The sequence below is a fragment of the Podarcis pityusensis genome (assembly GCF_964106645.2).
Source record: "Podarcis pityusensis genome assembly, chromosome: 3".
Classification (NCBI taxonomy): domain Eukaryota; kingdom Metazoa; phylum Chordata; class Lepidosauria; order Squamata; family Lacertidae; genus Podarcis; species Podarcis pityusensis.
In genome coordinates, this window is record NC_138026.1 from 111589273 (window position 1) to 111611277 (window position 22005).

A 22005-nucleotide genomic window follows, 5' to 3' on the forward strand; every position below is an offset into this window, starting at 1 on the left:
TTTACCATGTTCTTTCCTTTTGCTTGCTACTTTTCCATTACAGTGGTATCTTGGTTCTCGAACTTAATCCGTTCCGGTAGTCCGTTCGACTCCTGAAACCGTTTGACAACCAAGGCACAGCTTCTGATTGGCTGCAGGAGCTTCTGCACTCAAGCAGAACCTGCATCAGACGTTCGGCTTCCGAAAAACGTTCACAAACCAGAACACTTCCAGGTTTGCGGGATTCAGGAGCCGATCTGTTCGGCAACTAAGTCGTTTGAGAACCAAGGTACTACTGTATTTTATAACTCAGCAACATTCCCCCATGCTTCTGCAGTGGAAATAAAAAGAAAACCACATTGAATGCCATGGCATGATTTACTTGAGATTCTTTCTTTTACAGATGCAGGGAAATACCTGGCAGTGGCTTCCCATGATAATTTTGTAGATATTTACAATGTGCTTACCAGCAAAAGAGTTGGCATCTGCAAAGGGGCATCCAGCTACGTCACGCACATTGACTGGGATTCAAGAGGTAAAAAACCTTGAATATGTGTCCTAGCCTGGTCTCCAGTGAAACAGATTTCGAAGTTCTTTTTGACGTGCTACAAAACATGTGTCTCCTGCTTGCCCAGTGATGAAACCAAAATATCCAGACAACCTCAACATTATATTACATATTTCAACATGAGCCAAATGCATTTTGACACGAGGGCCTAAAATAACATTTAAAACAAACAAAAATATGTCTATTGGGTAAAACACTTCCGATGAGGGAGGTGAAACGGTTACTTCAAATCTACATTTTAAGCAGCCAAATCATTATTCATCATTATTATTCATCAATGCAAGCTTTCCCTGGCCAATTAACACCACCTACAGACTCAGAGTGTGTGTTATATAAACTGGGCACAATTCAGCTAGTGATGTCAATGGAAAAGTTAATGCAGAACCGCTGTCAGAATGTGGGCGGAGGTTTTTTGGTGACCTCACAGCAGGGCAGCCAATCAGCACCTTGTGCACCTGACTTCCGCTACAAACTTGTAGGGCAGTTTCTCCCCAAAGTTCTACTCTGAAGACAAATGGTATATTTAGATGGAATGCTTTGAGAAAGCTTTCTGGGCCTCTCCACTCCTCTAAAATCTTACACCTGTCTTCGCTCTTAGTGGAATCCAGAGGTAATTTCCCCCCTGATGAAGAATACAGTTATTTTTGTAAGTGCTGAATAACTAGGTTTTAGTTCTTTGTCACAACAAACCATAAAGGGAATTTACCCTTCTTTGTCAAACCGTATCTTAATTTAATAGTGAGAGAGCCTTGTCACAATATCCTCTTTCTTTTTGATCAAGGGAAGCTATTGCAAGTCAATTCTGGTGCCAAAGAACAGTTCTTTTTTGAAGCTCCGAGAGGAAAGAGGCATGTTATAAGATCCACCGAGGTAGGAATGAAAGGGATGGTGGAATATGTCACGAATTGAACTTTCAAAGTTTTATATATTGTTGTTGTTGCTTTCTTGCTCTCCAATAGAATAAGAGCATAGCGTACAGCTTGGTTTGCAGAGTTTCCAAAGCTAGTTTGTGATCAGCCTGGTCCTCTGAGCTGTCTTATACTAGCCTCCCCCAACCTATTGCCCTCCAAAAGGTTTCTACTACAACTCCCAGCAGTGCCACCTGAATTTGGTTTTTGCCAGTTTTCTAGTGAACTGACCAGATCTGCAAAATCTAGACTAATGTGTGAAATGAAAGGAATGCAACTATCCTTCAGGTTTCACACTTCTCTGGATTTTACAATGCAGTTCTTGTCCCAAAAACATACCCAAATTTGTATTTATTTATTTTTTGCGGGGGAGAGGGTATAACTTTTGAAATGTGTATATTGTGAGAAGATACTTTAGAAATCAAATATTTTTGAGGACATGCCTAGGGAGAAACAGTGATTCAAACAAAACTTGATGAACTTGATCCAGTAATGCAATGAGAAATTTCTTTGTGAAATGACCCCTCTCCCAATTGTATTCCTCTGAATTATTTTGCTGATTCTTTGTTTACTTGAGAGTAAGTCTGACTTCATTCAGTGGGAAATATTTCTCAGTAGGCTTGTATGGGTGTGGACTTTCAGACAACCTGTTTAATAAAATAATAATAATAATAAATTGTTGCTGTTGTTGTTTTGCTGTTGTTATTGTTGTTGTTGTTGTTGCTGTTGCTGTTGTTGCTGCTGCTGTTGTTGTTATTATAATATTTGTATGACATTCATTGTGATTGGTTTGCCCAAAATTGGTAGAGAGGTTAGATGAGATTGAGTATTTATTGAGTATCATTGCAATTTGTTTATGGGGAGGTTAGACAATGTTGTATCAAGCAATTATCATCCCACACTTTCCAGGGCATTTCCCCATCAGTTTCCTGATCGCAAAAAGTCCAGTTTGGAGAGGAAGTGAGTTTGTTGCGCAAGAGCTCCAAATCAACAATCTCGCATCCTGAATTAGAATCCCATCAGAAAACAGCCTGGAAGCACCTCCAATGTCTGGTTCTTTCCTCCATCTCCCATATCGTGTGTTTTTCACCTTTGGTTCTGCTTTGAAATAAAGAATCTTTGGGTTTCTTGGAAGACATTATTTTTTTTAAGAAAAGAAAAGAAATCCGGACGTGAGCTTAGTAGTTCAGGTTTTAAAAATAGGGTTGCATGGAACAGCACACAGTGATTTTGTGTTTTTAATGAGCCTTCTGCAATCACTGCCCTTTATTCGAGGCACATTTAACTGCACTACATCTTTCGAACAAAATGAGCAGCTGGAGGAACAATTCGCCCACTCTGTAAAAGTGTATGCTGCAAGAATCAATTCCCTAGAGGATGTGAGCTGCTCTTACATTTATGGATTCCATATATATATATATCTTTTCAGATTGAGAAGATCGAGTGGGACACGTGGACGTGTGTCCTTGGTCCTACCTGTGAAGGGATTTGGCCAATGCACAGCGACGTCACTGTTATCAACGCGGCTTCTCTCACCAAAGATCGCACGCTCTTAGCTACAGGGGATGATTTTGGGTTCGTAAAGCTCTTCAGATACCCAGTCAAGGTAATGTACAACACAACTCGGGTTTGTTCCAAAAAGCACGCTGGCAAATGGAGGCATCGTGTGTTTTAAGGGAAGATGGGAAATAAGCAGAAGGAATCCTCTTGGTTTCTTGCAGGGTCAGCACGCTAAGTTCAAGAAGTACGTGGGGCACAGCGCCCATGTGACTAATGCCCGCTGGTTACACAATGACTCTGTGCTTCTGACGGTGGGGGGAGCAGACACTGCTCTGATGATCTGGACTCGAGAATTTGTGGGAACCCAAGAAAGCAAACTAGTGGACAGCGAGGAGTCGGACACAGATGCTGAAGAGGATGGAGGTTTGTTACACTTCCAAACTTCACACCATGCATCCATACGGGAGCAGTTGAGACCAGATTCATGGGCTTTTTGTTCACTTAAGAGTCATTCCACACATGATGCAGGAAGAGGAGGAAGTGACATATAAACTGGGCCTTCTTAGGTGAGCAAGGGGATGCCATATTTTTTAATGCTTCCCCGTGAAAATAAAAACCTCTTTGTGTAATAAGCTAGCATATCAGGACGAGCGCTGTGTGTCACCTTTCTGCTAGTTTACTACTTGCAGGAAGGTCGCCCCCCCCCCCCAATTTGGAGCAGCATTTAAAGCTATGTTGGCCCAGCCCTGTATTCTAAAATGGCGCAGCCCAGAATCGTCCCAACTCGTCCTGGGTTGTGTGTAAATGGGCAAGAGACAAGAAGAAGATGATCACTCAGTGCTGTATTACCAAGTTTGCTAAATAAGTTAATCAGAGAGGACCTTGTGTCAGGAGCTCAGCCTACACTCGAGTAGGACCCTGGCAGAGACACATGCCCGACTGGCATGTTCCCTCCCTCCTGGGCAATCGTTCGGGAGCTTCATAATCTTTCTTCAGCCCAAACATCACAGCAACCGATGCCAACAGACATTGGCACACTTAGGGATCCGCAGAGTCTTCGCAGCTTTGCGTAACAGACCACAGCAACTCAGCATTTTGGCTAATTTACTTTATTTACCTATAAACACACACGGAGCACTGCACCATGACTCCCTCTCTCTCTAGCATGAGACAGCAAAGAGAGAGAACAAAGGACAATAGTCCCACTTCACGGAACACAGTAACACAAACATCCTGTCTCCGTCACATCCCACTCTGTGGAGTCAAAACATACACCGTCATGTGAAAGACAAAAATCCCATGACTGCAATCATGGAGCAGGAATTCTAACACCTTGGACCACCCTAATATTTACAAGTTTTAAACTGGCATGGCATTGGCCATGGGCACCCTGTTTTTTGTTTTGTTTTTCCTTAGATGATGAGGAAGCATGCTTTGTGCTTAATGAACCATGCGCACGTTAATTTCTATGCTACGATATTGCAAGCACCTAAACAAGTGTCGCGTTCCATTTTGCATCCGTCAAAGGTTATGACAGTGACGTTGCAAGAGAAAAAGCGATTGACTACACCACGAAGATCTACGCCGTGAGCATCCGCGAGATGGAGGGCACAAAACCGCACCAGCAGCTGAAGGAGGTTTCCGTGGAGGAAAGGTATGGCAATGGGGAGGCGCTCAGTTACTTTCCCTCATTGTTCCATCAAGGGGCCTGCTGTTCCACACAGCTCCAAAACCTACATTGAGAATCCACGTTACTCTGCAAACTAATGCACTTCCTCTTTGCAATGAAACATGTTTATTTCAAGGCGTTATATTGCAACCATCCATTTTTTAAAAGTTCTTCTGCGTATACTTTAAAGTTCACTGTGGGTGTTGATACGTATTGCGTTTTTAAATCTACAGCTCATCTCCCTTATTTGGATGCTGCCATATCTACCAAATCTAAATTCTAGCTTTTCTACATATTGTGCTGAAATAATGTATTCCAGGTACCACCAAGCTGTATTGTCCATATAACTGGGAATTCTACCATGTACTTCTTTCAAATGGAAGTGGAAAAGAAAAAACCTTTCCCCATGGTTCTGGGTTTGCATTTGGGGTAGTATTTTTTCTTCTTTAAAAAAAAAAAAAAACTTTCAGCGGTTGTAGTTACATTGCAGATCTTTTCATCAACTCGTGAAGTTTATGGTTCTCCCTTAGTGTGGATGCCGGAGTTTGGCCTGGCAACTTTGTCTATTATTTTAATAGCTTGGGAAAATCTAGACGCTATTCAGGAGACAAGCCTCTGCTCCAGCAGCCCATTCTGCCACCTTTCTTTCGCCACAATCTGTGCAGCAGAACAGGAGTCCTGCTTGCTACAGGAGACAGGGGCAGGGGGCAGGAAGGTTTGATGGATAAAATGAACTATAGAAGTAATGCATATAAAAACAGCATGGAGCTGATAAAACAAAACTTGCTGTCTCTGGGTCAAGAGCTGGCCATCTTATCTGTTGGTCCAATTCTTACGTTATCTTTTTTTGAAAAACACTTGTTATTAGTTTTCCAATATACCCCCAATGATAGCCAAATTATAACAATAACAATTAATTCCCAAATTATACAATTATCAAAATGCCAATCGACTTAATGCATTTTAGTTTAAGTGGCTCCGCGGATGGTGGTTTGGGTGCATTTCTGATCTTATATCACTGTGTTCCATAATCTTAATTAATGTCAGTTGCATTTCAGTTATAATAAGAATCCCTCAGTCAACAGCTACATAATTAATGATTTCCATTTGTGTTGTTATAATATATAAATGTATAAAGCTTCAGGTGAGGTACTCAAACTATTATTTTTGTTCTGCCCTGTGTGTGAAAACTCTTATGTCCATGGAGATACCTTCTGTCCATATATGGTGTTGTCTCTGTTACTTCCCAGCTGTTGTTCTCTCCCATTGCGGCTTCAGACAGAACTGAATCTTGAAGTTTCTCAGAGGTCTTATCTCTCCATCCCTTGCTTCGATGTCTCAGAACAGGCGACAGTCTGCTAGAAACCATTCTGTCTCACTAGTAAAACATGTCACAGATCTTTGCCATTTACTCCTCAGCCTAGGAAAAGGTGGGCAATTTTTAATATTCCTTTCCAACACCCAGAATCTCTGCAGCGTTCTTATCACAGCCCCCAGATTCTTTTCCTTCCAGCTAGAGATTTATGGCCCAATTAAACTATATTTAAGATTACATTCCTTCAGTAACGCAAACAAATCTCAGTCTCTTTTTCTTTGTTTGTTGTTTTTAAGCAGAGGTGAGGGGAATTACTCTGTCTTTCCAACTCAGTCATACTTGAGCTTCCCCTCACCCTTCTTTCTTCATTTCAGATCACACATAGTTTCCATCTCTGCTTGTTAATAACAATATTACTCCAACGTCCCTTCCTCACTTGTAAATATCTTTTTGTCTTGCATTCCGGGGAGGGTCGCTGAATCATAAATATATAAAAGAAACTTAGAATAAACAAACTGTGTGCTTCCCTCTCCCCAACCGGCTCTCACACTGAAGAAAATATTATCTCAATTCAAACCTTTGATCCATGTAGCTGATATGTTCCACAGTATGTTGTTGCAGCCCTTTTCCATCACGCGCTGGTACTTTAAAGTCAATTAAAAATCCAGTTAAACAGAAAACCTCTGCTTCTTAATGATGGCGTAGGAGAGTTTTCGCCAGGCAAATTGCTTTTGAACTCAGCGCCTTCCTGCCTCCTGCATTCCATGCCGGAGCGAGAGCCAAGTACCGAGATGAACTGTGAGTGAAGCCCATTCCCCCCGTCCCTGGGGGGAATTTGCAAGGATGATTTGCCCTCTGTCATTCTTGTTTTTCATTTGCCAATGATCTCTCGCTATCGTGGGGGCTGCCTCCATCAAGGCAGGCGGGACCGGAAGCCCAATTCTTACATTATCCAAGAGGCATGGGTACTGATTGCATCCTCAAACAGTGACTGTACCTCATCAGTTTCACATAAGGATGGCATTTATTCAAGGGAGGCATGGCGTCCTGCCTCAGCCTCCCTTACATGGTTTGCACAGCAGCAATGGTAGGCTCCGGCAAACTCTCATGCGATTTTGGTGAGATCTCAGAATATTTTGGCGAAATTTCACTGGAAGCCAGCACTGTTGCTGGCGCCACATCTCCACTGGTGGTGGAGGTGGCAGGGTGCCTGCGTAGGTGCTGCCCCTTGGGCTTCTGCCACCTGAGGCAGCTTCCTCCCCCTGCCTCACGAGTGGGCTGGCTCTGCATGTTATCTCTTGCTGCCACCATGTGAAAGCCTTGTCAGCGAGCAAGACCACATTTCAAGCCTGATCTTGAAATTCCTCTCCATGTGAGACTAAATGTGTTGGGAGACCAGAATGTCTAAAAGAACTGCCTCTGGATTTTATCATTCCCTCTCCATTTTGAGGTATCCCTGCTACGATAAAATCAGGATTGAGGGAGGGGGACGAGTGGGAAGGCTGTGATTTGGAGGAGAACGTCATATGTGCAATGGAGAATTAATGGGAGGTACAGGAAGATTGCTGTCTGCATTAAACAACAGTATGGATGCGAGTGCATTTTTCTTTCAGATTCTGTGGAAGGTTTTTTTATATAAAAAAAATCTTAGGGTATTTACTTGATGCAAAATCGGTACCTTCGTGCTGTTTGAAAGGTAGCCTTTTAATTTTTGTTTGAACACGAGAGGAAGGCAAAGCGACAACAGGGTCTGTGGAAAGCAGGCTCAGAAAACAACGAGCCAAAATAATAGGTTTAGCAGAACATTTTGGGTGCTGCTGTTTGCCACTCCAGTGCTGCTAAGCAGCTGTAAACTGCTTTTGTGTTGAATAAGCGGGGCTTAGAGTTGTTTTGCTTAGCTGGAACAGCACAAAGGATTCAGAGTTTACTCGTGGATCTAGCTGGCACTGTTTCTCCAGGGCTGCAAGAGGTCTCCGCTCTCTGCATTGTTTTTATTTACTGCCTGTGATGTGTGCAGAGCAGTCACTGCTACTCCTTGAATACAGGATACGTGCGATTCCTCTGTCCTCTCCTTCACTTTGGCACCTTCCTTGCCAGCAAAAGGCAGTTAATATGCTGTGCCAGATCTCCATGGAAACACTATCAGCTGGCTCAGGAGGCCCTCTGGTGTAGCAGAGGCACCATAATAGTCACAACATGCTGCTGCTGCCTCCTGTGAGCAACATGGAAATGGGCTCATTTTTTTTCACTTTTAATTTGTACACCGCCTTTCTATCTTACAATACCCAAGGCGGTTTGTAAGCTGAAGAAACAAAGAATGTACACCTTATAACAATCTAATCCAATACAAAAATGTGATAATAAAACGATACTTTAAAATAAGCAGCTTATATCGCATAAAGTAATATTCAACAATCCATTAGAATAGTATTGAATAATATTAAATATCAGCATATAAAAATTAAACAGAAATCCACTCTTAACAGTTATAATGAATAATTTCTAAACTATAATCAATAAAACAACGGTAAGTCACAGTTCATAAAATAATACAATACAAATTGAGAAGCAGAGACCGGAGGGTGAGGCAAGGTGTGTGGAAGGAGGCCTTGCCTGATGAAGTCTCTCCCCTCACAGTCTCCCCTCCATAACTCTGACTCTTCTCCAAACTGCAGACCCAGACTTGCCCACAAAACCTACTCCTTTTGCTGGCCTTGTCCCCCTGGCAGTCCGTACTTAACCAGATTCTTCTTTCAAATGGCTGGGACTTTCCTTCTCCTTCCAAGGACACCTGCATGGTGTTGCCTCTCCCTCTCTTCAGATTCCCTCTAACTGTATGATACCTTTGCCATAACCCCTTGGCTCCCCACCCACAAATGAAAGAAACAGATTGGATCTTCAGAGAACAAATAAGCAGATTGAGTTATGGCGAATGAAGTTGTCCTGTCTGTGCAAGGACTTCCAGTTGTGCAATGGAACTCACCCTCTTTCTCCTCCCTCTTCATGCCCCCTCACTCTGTTCTAGTGTTTTCCCCAGCCCACTGGAGCAGATTTGCAAGGGGTGGTGGCGGCAGGGGTGCAGGAAGAAGAGACGGGAAGGAAGTTCCATTGCACAAGGGATATTCCTTGCTGGAATGGGATGACTTCGTTGGCTGCAACCCACTGTTACAATATGTTATGTGGCTACACTGAGAACTCAGGTCTTGATTGTTTTGTTTTGAAACATCCTTGCTTGCGGATAGTGTTGGAATCAATGCATCGGGCCCTTTCAAGCATCGCTCCCTCTAATTGCAAACTTGGATGGTGAGTTCCCACAGGAGTTGAACCTGAATGGGACCACTAAGTAGTGAGGAGGAAGCACCAGCATGCTCAAGAGAATCCTGGGATGTGTAGAGTTATGAAAAATCATTTTAAAAAAAACACCTAAAGGACAATAAAATAAAATATATATCTCCAGATGGCCCAATAACGACTGTGTATGCTTAGTAGAAAGGTAGAGAGTTCCAGAAAGACATCTACTTCTGCTTCATTGACTATGCAAGAGCCTTTGACTGTGTCGACCACAGCAAACTATGGCAAGTTCTTAAAGAAATGGGAGTGCCTGATCACCTCATCTGTCTCCTGAGAAATCTCTATGTGGGACAAGAAGCTACAGTTAGAACTGGATATGGAACAACTGATTGGTTCAAAATTTGGAAAGGAGTACGACAAGGCTGTATATTGTCTCCCTGCTTATTTAACTTATATGCAGAATTCATCATGCGAAAGGCTGGGGTGGATGAATCCCTAGCCGGAATTAAGATTGCCGGAAGAAATATCAACAACCTCAGATATGCAGATGACACAACCTTGATGGCAGAAAGTGAGGAGGAATTAAAGAACCTTTTATTGAGGGTGAAAGAGGAGAGCCCAAAATATGGTTTGAAGCTCAACATCAAAAAAACGAAGATCATGGCCACTGGTCCCATCACCACCAGGCAAATAAAAGGGGAAGAAATGGAGGCAGTGAGAGATTTTACTTTCTTGGGCTCCATGATCACTGCAGATGGTGACAGCAGTCACGAAATTAAAAGACGCCTGCTTCTTGGGAGAAAAGCAATGACAAACCCAGACAGCATCTTAAAAAGTAGAGACATCACCTTGCCAACAAAGGTCCTTATAGTAAAAGCTATGGTTTTCCCAGTAGTGATGTATGGAAGTGAGAGTTGGACCATAAAGAAGGCTGATCGCCAAAGAATTGATGCTTTTGAATTATGGTACTGGAGGAGACTCTTGAGAGTCCCATGGACTGCAAGAAGACCAAACCTATCCATTCTTAAGGAAATCAGCCCTGAGTGCTCACTGGAAGGACAGATCGTGAAGCTGAGGCTCCAATACTTTGGCCACCTCATGAGAAGAGAAGACTCCCTGGAAAAGACCCTGATGTTGGGAAAGATGGAGGGCACAAGGAGAAGGGGACGACAGAGGACGAGATGGCTGGATAGTGTTCTCGAAGCTACCAGCATGAGTTTGACCAAACTGCGGGAGGCAGTGGAAGACAGAAGTGCCTGGTGTGCTCTGGTCCATGGGGTCACGAAGAGCAGGACACAACTAAACGACTAAACAACAACAACAACATGCTTAGTAGACAGTGTGTTGAGTGTGGAAAATAAAAATGGAAAGCTGGGTTGCTCTGCTTTGAGCTCTTTGCAGCTTATAGTAATCCAGGAGAAGGATATGGTTGCTGCCTAGTTGTTCCAGGTCTCGCTTGTCTTACACTGTTGGTACAGTGCGTTCCGTGTCCTGGAAATGTCAGCACATCCTAAACTGAAAAGTGTGTTAATCCATTTGCAAAGCCTTTTTGCAGTGGCTTGGTTCGTGCAACATGGCAAGCCGAACTATGGCTTACTGGGATTGTTCAAATGGGTGGACTCCCCAAGACGCATTTGCAGCTGTTTTACTCCACCCTGTTTTGTTTTTAAAAACTCCTGGGCCACACTGAGGCGAGCCAAAGTTTGACCTGGTATGTGATCTGAACCTGGAATCATGGCTATACAGTGGTACCTCGGGTTACATATGCTTCAGGTTACATACGCTTCAGGTTACAAACTCCACTAACCCAGAAATATTACCTCGGGTTAAGTACTTTGCTTCAGGATAAGAACAGAAATCATGCTCCAGCAGCACGGCAGCAGCAGGAGGCCCCATTAGCTAAAGTGGTGCTTCAGGTTACGAACAGTTTCAGGTTAAGAATGGACCTCCAGAGGGGGGCCACTAGGGGGCGCATCAGAAGATGGCTGACAATAACATCTCTCTGACCCACATGAGGTAATTTGGAGGCTATGATGGGAGTAATTAGCCTCCCTAACCCCCCCCAGGACGGTGGGGGGGACTGCCTTTGCCTGCTGTGCCCTATACCACCCCCGAACTTGTGGGGATGGGGGCACTAGGCACAAAGCCCTCCTGTGGGATTCCGGCGCTTCTGGACGCCGTCCCTGATTCGCGCCACTAGCTGCTAGAACTTCAGAAGAAAACAATTTGGATGAAGGAATGCACATATTTCAAGGAAGGAGGGGAGTAAAGACTGCTATAGAAGAGATCTCTGATAAAACAAGACAAGAATAAAACATGAGAAGATACGCCAAGAAACGGTATGGCAAATGACTGATGGGGGAGGGGGGGGAAACTTTCCTTTCTTTTCTTATGTGATTAACAAGAATCCCCTCTTCTCACGAGTCATGAGTCAGAGATGTCGTTTTAAGGACTTAAGCTGTGGATTTAAGGCTGTGTGGAGATAAACTTTCGAACCAAAGCATGTTTTAAGAAGAGCAAGGAATGTATAAGAACTTGGGAATGACGCAGTTAAAAATGCCGTCGCCGTATTGGGAAGTTCTGTTGGAGGTCTTGAGTCTGGGAGGAGAAAGAGAGAAATAGAGCTGTTTATATATTGTGGGTGAAACTCCTCAGAGGGACTTAAGAGCGACAGCTTTGCGAGATGCAAAGAGCGATGTTATCTATGAACGCGATGATATATGGAAACCATCTCGATTTGAGGAATGGAAGAACGGAAAATTCACACAGGATTATTATTATTATTGGTGTTTATTGGCTTAAGGAGACTATCAGAAGAGATCATAAAGAAAAAAGAGAAAATATATAAACAAGATGTGATGTGGAAAGAGCAAGATAAGACTGGATAGAATTATGAACTCTGTTTGGACTGATTTGGACTGATTTGGACATTAACGCAGTAGCAAGAAGATGATCAGAATCCCCCTTCGGATCTTGAAATATGGGTCCCCCCAACAAAATTTAAAATTTGGCTTTGTAATTCAGAATTTATGTGATGTGATTTAATTTGATTTGATTGGCCGGTTAATAAATATTATTTAAAAAAAAAAAAAAAAAAAGAATGGACCTCCAGAACGAATTAAGTACTTAACCCAAGGTACCACTGTACTTAGTTCTTGTGAACCATGAGTTGCAGCTAACATTTTTTGCTTGGCTTACCATGCTGTGTGAACCAGCTCAGTGAGACACAGTGAGATCCTTTAATTGAAGCCACTCGTGTATTTTCAAGAAGTCTACTGGAAACTACTAAGAATTACTTTTTAAAAACATTTGTATCCCATCACTCTTCAGATAACTTAGGTTGATGTTCATGGTTCCCCTTCTACATACCTTTTATCTACAGAAACAATTCTGTGTGGGTTGGTAGCAATTCAATTTTTCTCATAGCAACTGGCCCCAGGTTGCTCCATAAGGTTTATGGCCGAATCCAGATTTGTTTTCTTTAGATTTGTCTTCTCCAGATCCAGCTGTCTGCCCACTGCATTGGCTGTCAAAGTCACCAGATTCCTATAAGAAACTACGTTCTACAGAGTAAAATAACAACAAGCCAACAATGAGCATGCTGCTACTTGCTTGTGTTGAATGTTTCAACTTTCAAAAATGAAGGGTTCTAAAAAGTTGTAACATGATTTGGGAATTCAAAAGATATCTTTGTTAAATGAATATGATTTAGTTTTGCTTGGTAAGTAGTATGTGTATAAAATTGCCTAGAAATCATTAAAATGATTGCAAAGTATTTGCAGTTATATATTAATATTAATATTATTATTTAGCATTACCTGGATTTTTCAAAAAGATAAATTTAAAATTCTTTGGTTTTCTGAAAGACCTTTATGTGCTTCTTCATCAGATGTAGACTTAACCAAGCTAAATATTGTCCAGTCACTAAAATAATAGCAGATTTGAATTCCTTGCACCCAAAAACGTATTTGTCAGTTCTGTTTAACCTGTTCAGTTTCTGCTTTCGGAAGGAGGGAGATGTGTTTTGCCACCTTCTTGAAAGAGATTAGTTTCCTCCCAGCCAAGCAACTTCTCTCTTTCCATGACTTGATGCATTCTTTCTTGAAGACCATCCCACGCCCAGGTTCTGGCCTCGAGTCTTAGCCTCCTCTTCCCACACACCACTACAGTCTTGCTTTTCGCACCTCTGCAAGCATCTGCCATCTGTATCCACTCCTCTGCTCACCAGCCAATATTTGTATGTGCCACTTATACGGAGGAACAGATGCCAATCCTCATAAACCACAGCAGCTGTAGTTCCAGAGCCTGCAGCAGCCATGCAGGCTAGATGCCAAGAATATCTTCCATGTTGTCCCCTGGGGTTTTTAAATGCTGAGTTTCCAGAAGCTGGAAAAGGAGGGAGAGTCTCTCTCTCTCTCTCTCTCTCTCTCTCTCTCTCTCTCTCTCTCTTTCCCCTCCTTCTTACAAACAACAGGAGCATTCAGACAGTTCCAACAATGCGGATTGAAATTTAGATTTCTGCTCCATCTGGTTGCCAAAAAGTGTTTGCTGGACCATTAGAAGCCAAGGAGAGGCCATTGGAAGTCTTTGCTGCTGCCATGGTGGACTCTTGTTAGACACGTGGACCAGCTGAGACCAGCTCAGCCTAAGCTCCCGCAGGCCTGGAAAACCAGGGGCAACCTTCCAATTATTCTCATGACTTTTTACCTTGCTTTACAGTATGCAGCCACCAGTTGTTTGAATGCAAATTTAGCCCCAGCAACCCCACTATATATATAAAAAAATCTTTAGGAAGTTTACAGGCTATGGACATCTCCCTAGGTAAGTTATTTCTAGACTCAAGGAGCCACTACAGAAGAGACCCTTCCCTGACCCATAAGGCCTGCTTCAGTTTTTGGTGGTGTCTTCACAGGGCCTCTCTGAGTGGTTGTAGAGTAAGAGAAAAATGACTTGGATCCGAATAGGTCACAGCTATGAGGGCTAGAAATTTCGTGCATTAAAAACAAACCAAATCTACAAGATACCAGCTCTCTCCATCTTCAGCACAATGTGGTTTGTGCGCAGAGGAACTGTATACTTGTGAGAAATAGTATTGGCGCCTAGGGGTTGTATTTAATTTTCCAAGCCTTCATAAAGCACAGTTTATGAAGCGATGGACAAACGCCAAAGCTCCCCCCCCCCCCAAGTTTCATGCTGTTTTCAAATCTGCTCTGGAGAGTTGCAGTGGGACCCAAAGCCAACATAGGAAGTGTGCTGATGAGGAGAGGGGAAGAATGTTTTGTCGCACAAGGAGAAATCCTTACACTGAGGGAACCTTAGCCATAGTGCTACATTGAATATGCCCCACAAACACTTGGGTTTTAACCTTAAAACATTCCAGGCTGGGCCATCCTTTTACACCCAAAAAGGGGAAAAAATGCAATTGAGTTCCATCACCTGGTCTGAAATATACTATCGCTACTTCACTGGAATTCAACAGGCCTCATGAAATATACTCGGAGTCGAGAGTGGATTTCATGCTCTTTATTCAGCTCATAGTGATGAGGAGGAATGAAAGTCCCCTCAAAGTATCTGCTTTATATACATTATTTACACAATGGGCTGCACGTGATTGGCTAATTCCGGAATTCTCCTGTAGGCCAACCAGGTTGTGGATTCACTTCCATCTGGAGCTGGATTGGGTGGCTCCTGCAGACCAATCATACTGCTGCGTTGTTCTAGGACCAATCAGACTGCTGCATTCTGAATCCTATTGTTCTAGGACCAATCAGACTGCTGCATTTTCGATCCTATTCAACTCAGTACATAACATGGCCCATTTTGAGGAGTTGATGGAGAATTGTTTTTAAAGAGCTGCTGTTTTGAACCTCATTTCTGCATCCCTAAAACTTCTTAGACCTTGATTCTTCTTTCTCCAAATGTTTTGTTGTTTCCTTCCAATTCAGGGCTTTCCTCTACAACAGAAAGAGAGAAGTGAAAATTGTATTTGTAACGATTGTTTTAACAAGGCGGGTCTGGGCATATAAATCCTGTGGTGATTTTAGTATGTGCATTTCACTGAGAAAATTAATGGTTGTTTCTCTCTCCTCTCCCCCCCCCCCATTTTTCTTCTTTCCCTTCTCGTTTTGCTATCTGTCCCTCCCCTCCATCTCCTCCTTTCTCATCCCCTTCCTTCTTTCTCTTCCTCCTCTGATTGGCTCTCCGCCCCTTGCTCTGTCTGCTTAATTTAGGAGTGGGGCACTTATCAAAGGAGCCACAGGAACAGTCTCGCGGTGTGGGAGTCCTAAGAGAAGTGCTCCCACACCACGGGACCATTTGGTCAGTAGCGCGACTGTCCCGGACAAGCCAGGGCAATTGTAAGCCATACAGTTTTATATTTAGGACACGAATGAATTGTACCTTGGATGAGAAAGATATTTATATGCGCTAGACTTGAATCGCTTTAACCAATCAGGCCATATTGTTGATGGTACTTCGGATGTCTGCGGTTGTTTGATGTTACTGATATGTGGGGCATTGCAAAGCCTTTGCATTTTGCCTTTTACTAACACCTGATTTGTATCCCTTGTTTTAAGCATCCGTCTGTTTTGAATTGCATGGCCAGGTGAACAAATAACCTCTATGCTAACCAGTGGGGAAGTGACCCTTAAACAGAAAATTAATTGCACAAGGCACATTGAAGCTCTTCTCTCCCCCCCTGCTGCCTTTCTCTAATACAGCGGTTCTCAACCTGTGGGTCCCCAGATGTTGTTGGACTACAACTCCCATCATCCCTGAGCTCTGGCCTTGCTAGCTAGGGGTGATGGGAGTTGTAGTTCAGCAACATCTGGGGACCCACAGGTTGAGAAAGGCTGCTCTAATACAACCAACGCAGTATGGGCATCCTTTTTTGGCAAGCATGCCTCAACTCAAATATGAAGTATTAAGCGTCACTCTAGCACACCTTGCAGAATATATGCAACCCCACCAACAGTGCTTTGCTGTATCTCTTCTGTTGGTCTACTGTGTCTGACAAAAAGTGTTGTCTCCTGGGCACTAGCCTGTTTCATGAAAGATCCTTCCAGCATTTCCCTGTTCAGACATTATTATCAGATTTCTTTGTAATCCTTTTATGCTGCATACAAACGATAGGACCGCCGCACCTTCCAGAAGTCGCTTATGCTATTGCCAATACTAACTACTAGCTGATATGTGACTTACCTTTCAAAATGGCTCCCATATTTTTTTTGCATCGTGACTTGAATGCTTGAGACTAACTGGTTTGTGTAAAGTTGGCTCATTTGTGTGCGCAGAAGGTACTTTTAGGAGAAATGCTTAAACTGCTTTATGGATGTTCACACGTTAAGTTTATTTGCTCCTTTCAAAATGCCGTCCATGCAGTTTTTGATGTTGACAGAGGACAGAAGGGGAGGTGCTATGGCAGTGTGCACCTACTGGAGCTTGGACCAGCTCATTTACCCCTTTTGAGGAAGGAATATAATCCAGTGCAAGTCTTGGGCTCTCACACAGCCACCTCCACCCCTGAAGGAAAATATAGAAAGTGAGCCATTCTGTGCTGCTTCATCTGTCCCTGGAGAACATAGAATGAGCCAAGCAGGTGGACAGGAAGTGTTTGTCTATCTGTCCTCTTTACATGAGAGATACACAGGCTTGATGTTTGCACGGATGAAACACCTGAGCCAGTGTGGTGTAGTGGTTAAGAGCAATGGACTCGTAATCTGGTGAACCGGGTTCGATTCCCCGCTCCCCCACATGCAGCTGCTGGGTGACCTTGGGCTAGTCACACTTCTTTGAAGTCTCCCAGCCCCACTCACCTCACAGAGTGTTTGTTGTGGGGGAGGAAGGGAAAGGAGATTATTAGCCGCTTTGAGACTCCTTCGGGTAGTGATAAAGCGGGATATCAAATCCAAACTCTTCTTCTTCTTCTTCTTCATTTGAAGAGGGCTTTTACCTCCCTATCTCCTCTCTGTTGCTGTTGTGCCATCAATATAAATGGCACCTTACAAAGTTACTGTTCGCAGCTTGAGGGGTTCGCAACAGAAGGAGTTAACTATCCTGAAATGAATCCTTGTTTGGGGCACACAACCGTAACTGTAATGCATTGAGCATGGGACTTAGTACGAAAAAAGAAAGTTTGTGCTTGGATCAGATGTTTCTTGGATAGGAAAGAGTTTTGTAGTCCTAGCTAACTGACTCATTGGAGAAACGAAGCCAGCCATGCTGGCTTCCTTTGTTCTCAGAGTGAGATCCAAAGGATGGCATCTCAACAACTTCAGTGTCTGAAAGGAAGGTGTGGGACGGAGGCAGACATCAGAGAGGGTGCAACCTGAGAGTTATCAGTGTAAGCTTCAAAGGAAAGTCAGCACAGAACTCAAAGGGCAAATAGAGTTTAGGAATCTGGAGGTCTCCCACTCTCACTGTCTTGACCGCCATGCAAACCTTTCTAAGCAAACTGATCTGTTTCCCACTTCCAACAGTTGCATAGGTAATGTGGGCAGCTCAGGATAAGCTAATACTGCAAAATGGACAATGGGAGAACTTAAAGAAGGAACAACCCAGATATTTTCAAGTGTGGGCTGGTAACAAATATTCTGCACTTGCTTCTGCCTACACAATATGGAGGTTTTTTCAAAACATTCTTGCTGCCATGATCATGGGGAGCCAGCCATTCAGAAGGCACAAGTCTGCTGATCTCATGCCAGCTTCTGCCAAGCCACATTGATTGGCTCAGTACAGAATGAAGTAGCCTGAAATGAGAGCAATTATTGGGGGGGGGGGGAGGAAACCCGTTATTTTCTCTATAAAATCCATGATCGCTCCTTGTCAGTGCAAACTCAACTGAGAATTCCAGAAAACCTCTCCCTCTTGTTCTTTTTCTTGGCAAAATCGTAATATTGGTGTGTGCAATGATTCCTTAGCTCAGGCAAGTGTATACATACTGAGGACTATAATGCTTCTGACTTCTATCAGGCTGCCTACAGAAATGTCTCACTTTGAGCTTCCGCAAGGCAGTCATAGAATCATAGAATCATAGAGTTGGAAGAGACCACAAGGGCCATCGAGTCCAACCCCCTGCCAAGCAGGAAACACCATCAGAGCACTCCTGACATATGGTTATCAAGCCTCTGCTTAAAGACCTCCAAAGAAGGAGACTCCACCACACTCCTTGGCAGCAAATTCCACTGTCGAACAGCTCTTACTGTCAGGAAGTTCTTCCTAATGTTTAGGTGGAATCTTCTTTCTTGTAGTTTGGATCCATTGCTCCGTGTCCGCTTCTCTGGAGCAGCAGAAAACAACCTTTCTCCCTCCTCTATGTGACATCCTTTTATATATTTGAACATGGCTATCATATCACCCCTTAACCTCCTCTTCTCCAGGCTAAACATGCCCAGCTCCCTTAGCCATTCCTCATAAGGCATCGTTTCCAGGCCTTTGACCATTTTGGTTGCCCTCCTCTGGACTCGTTCCAGTTTGTCAGTGTCCTTCTTGAACTGTGGTGCCCAGAACTGGACACAGTACTCCAGGTGAGGTCTGACCAGAGCAGAATACAGTGGCACTATTACACTATTACAGTGGCACTATTACTTCCCAGCCCTTTGTGACACTTTTCAGTACAGCTGAGGCTTCTTTTGCACAGAAAGGAAAGTCTGCCAGTGTATGCAATAGATACAAGCCAGTGAAGTAGTTAGACAGCCTGGCCCAGAATATTGCATTGTGTTTTGGCATTGCTCACAAGACTGTCCACTATTTGTATTTCAATGCACACCAGAGTACGCTGGAAACGATGAAGAGACAAGGTCCTTCCTTCTTAAAAGCAGAGTCCGCTTGCCCAGAAGTGAGATGTAATCAACTGATGCACTGCAACACACACACACCCCACAGCCAAAAGGCTGGTCATATTTCATTGATCCAATTTACTTTTTAAAATTGATAAAATACTGCCAGTAAAGCAATATGAAAGAGATTCCTCTGCCAGCTACAGATTCCAAAAACAGCCAGCCAGGAGAAATATCTTCCAGATCATCCAAGTTATCAGCAAATTCAGGCAGGAGGTGAAATCTATAAGCAGCCATAAGCTCCCCTGTATTCCCCTTTCCTCCTTGAGCATCGTCGTGAGGAGCTCCAAAGTTTCTGCTTCTTGAAATAATAATAATAATAATAATAATAATAATAATAAATAAAAACTTTACAAAAGAGAATAAGTTTCTGCTTCCAGTTCCATAAACCACAGTTTGGCATGTCATCCAAACCCTCGGGTGATATTAATCTTAACTATGGTTAGTTGAATCAAGCCAGCTTCATAAACTGTGGTTTGACGCTGGCCTCTTTCAACTGGACATGATTAAAATTAATTGAAGTTAATCTGATATTGAAGTGAAATCTTCTGGACTCCTCTTTGATGCTATTCCAGAAGAGGCGAGGGAGCCCAGATTCACGATGGGAGCCTAACAGTGCAATACTATGCCTATTGTTGTTGTTTAGTCATGTCCGACTCTTCGTGACCCCATGGACCAGAGCACGCCAGGCACTTCTGTCTTCCACTGCCTCCCACAGTTTGGTCAAACTCATGTTGGTAGCTTCGAGAACACTGTCCAAGCATCTCGTCCTCTGTCATCCCCTTCACCTTGTACCCTCCATCTTTCCCAACATCAGGGTCTTTTCCAGGGAATCTTCTCTTCTCAGGAGGTAGCCAAAGTATGGAGCCTCAGCTTCAGGATCTGTCCTTCCAGTGAGCACTCGGGGCTGATTTCCTTAAGAATGGAGAGGTTTGATCTTCTTGCAGTCCATGGGACTCTCAAGAGTCTCCTCCAGCACCATTTACTCTGAAGTAAATCTCGCTGTGTTCAATAGCGCGCTTAGTATTACAATGAAAATGGGCTAGTGGGAAATCTACACCAAAACATATTGGTGTGTGTTTTGGGGAATGTTCAGTACAGTTCCAACCATGCCCACCCTATGAGGTGAGTGAGAGAGACAGTGTTCCTGAAATAGCAAGGATCCTACTCTTGCACATCACTGTTTAAGAAGGAGACAAACATCTTGGCTTGAGCAAGCCCATTCATCACTGATCTGCTATGCCAGGACCCACAGCAAAACAATTGGTAGCTTGAAAAGAAAGGTCCCCTAAATCCTCTTCAGCTCTGATTATATTAATCTGCTTTTCTGCTTGCTTGCTCATATTTGTAAGTGGAGTCAGCGTGACACGTGAATGCAGTAAGTAGCATTCAAGTAGCAGAACTGTTTTGCTGGAGAATTCATGGTTTCGCTATCCTTGGTAAAGCAAGTGTCCGGTGATCAAGTTCCTTGGGCATTATTTTTTCACCCTTCCTCTTTCAACAAACCTGTCCTCACTTAGCCTTCTGTCTCCAACAGAACAAGCTCTTATTTTACTTTTCATCTCCAACCAAGCTGCCCTGGTCAATTTGCTATCTTCCCCTCCTTACCTGGCTTGGCATTTTCTGTTTCTCAATCAGGGTTCTGCAGCCTTTAACTTCTAGTAAGTCCTCTGGCTGAAACAGCAATATTTCCCTAAAGAACCCCGAATTAATTCATTGCATGCAGAACAATGTTTATGCATAGCTCAAGCTACTCCTGCTTCAAATATTTTCTTGTAACTTGTGCCTCTTCACTGCTAATTCGACTAAATCCTACTCAGGTCTCTTTCGATCTACACTTTGAAGGGTGACTCATATGAACATATTTCCCATGATTACTTATTTAGATTTTGGGGGTTGCAAATCCAGTTTGCGTTTTAGTTCAGTTCCAGCTAGTCCCCTGTTGGTTCACTGGATAACCTGGCCCAAATGGCTGCTGAGCTGCAAAGCTGGCCATTGTCTAGGTGCAGTAAGGTAAAGGTAAAGGGACCCCTGACCATTAGGTCCAGTCATGGCCGACTCTGGAGTTGCAGTGCTCATCTTGCTTTACTGGCCGAGGGAGCCAGTGTACAGCTTCCGGGTCATGTGGCCAGCATGACTAAGCCACTTCTGGCGAACCAGAGCAGCGCATGGAAACACCGTTTACCTTCCCTCTGGAGCGGTACCTATTTATCTACTTGCACTTGGACGTGCTTTCGAACTGCTAGGTTGGCAGGAGCAGGGACCGAGCCGCCGACCTTCTGATCGGCAGGTCCTAGGCTCTGTGGTTTAACCCACAGCGCCAATCTGGGTGCAGTACAACATAACAAATATTGGGCCAATAATTCTCCCTCTTCCTTGAAGAGTAAGACTCTGGGGTTTCCAGAGTGCCAGGTTTGAGTTTTGTGGTGCTTTACATTTGCAAAACATTGGAAAATTCCTCCGCGATATTTGTGAACGCTTGTAGTTTTCTCTGAGTGCCATTCGTGGCAAACACACACTTCCTTGTTATGTTACTGCAAAGAAACCGTTAATGCTTGTATTATGTTTTAACTTGCTTTCCTTTGGAGGCAGGGAATTGTCAAGTAAGTATAAGCAACAACCAGAGCGGGGAGGGAAATAAAACCCACACAGCTTTCTGTGAATGTACCATTCAGCTTACTAAGATGTCTTAAGGGTGAATATATTCTGCTAACAACCATACAGATTTCACATCCATGGCATTTTATTGTTCAGAATGAAGCGGTTTGGGGGTCACAAAGCAGCTTTCCCCAGACTTCCCAGGAGTGTTACATGACTTGTGATGTGGCATTAGTTTTACATCTCTTAGACAAATGTTTGAGGTGCTGTCAGACTGCAAAAGGCATATGTGTGCATATATACATGTTTATGTATATATGAATACACCGAGTATTTGCGCA

General features: G+C 43.5%; 1 protein-coding gene across 6 annotated transcripts in view; it reads left to right on the forward strand.

Annotated features, from left to right (window-relative positions):
- EML6 (EMAP like 6) overlaps window positions 1-22005 on the forward strand; it is a 176275-nt gene that overhangs the window by 111793 nt on the left and 42477 nt on the right. For 5 of the 6 annotated variants that reach the window (XR_013984757.1, XM_081000802.1, XM_081000803.1 and 2 more), the window contains 5 exons: window positions 383-514; window positions 1329-1417; window positions 2885-3061; window positions 3177-3378; window positions 4483-4609. Coding sequence is in view for 5 of the 6 variants with exons in the window: in XM_081000802.1 (XP_080856928.1) it covers window positions 383-514; window positions 1329-1417; window positions 2885-3061; window positions 3177-3378; window positions 4483-4609 (727 nt within the window). In the remaining variant the exon portion in view is untranslated. Of the gene's footprint in view, window positions 1-382; window positions 515-1328; window positions 1418-2884; window positions 3062-3176; window positions 3379-4482; window positions 4610-15460; window positions 15587-22005 lie in introns of all 6 variants that reach the window. The other variant, XM_081000806.1, reaches the window with a different exon arrangement.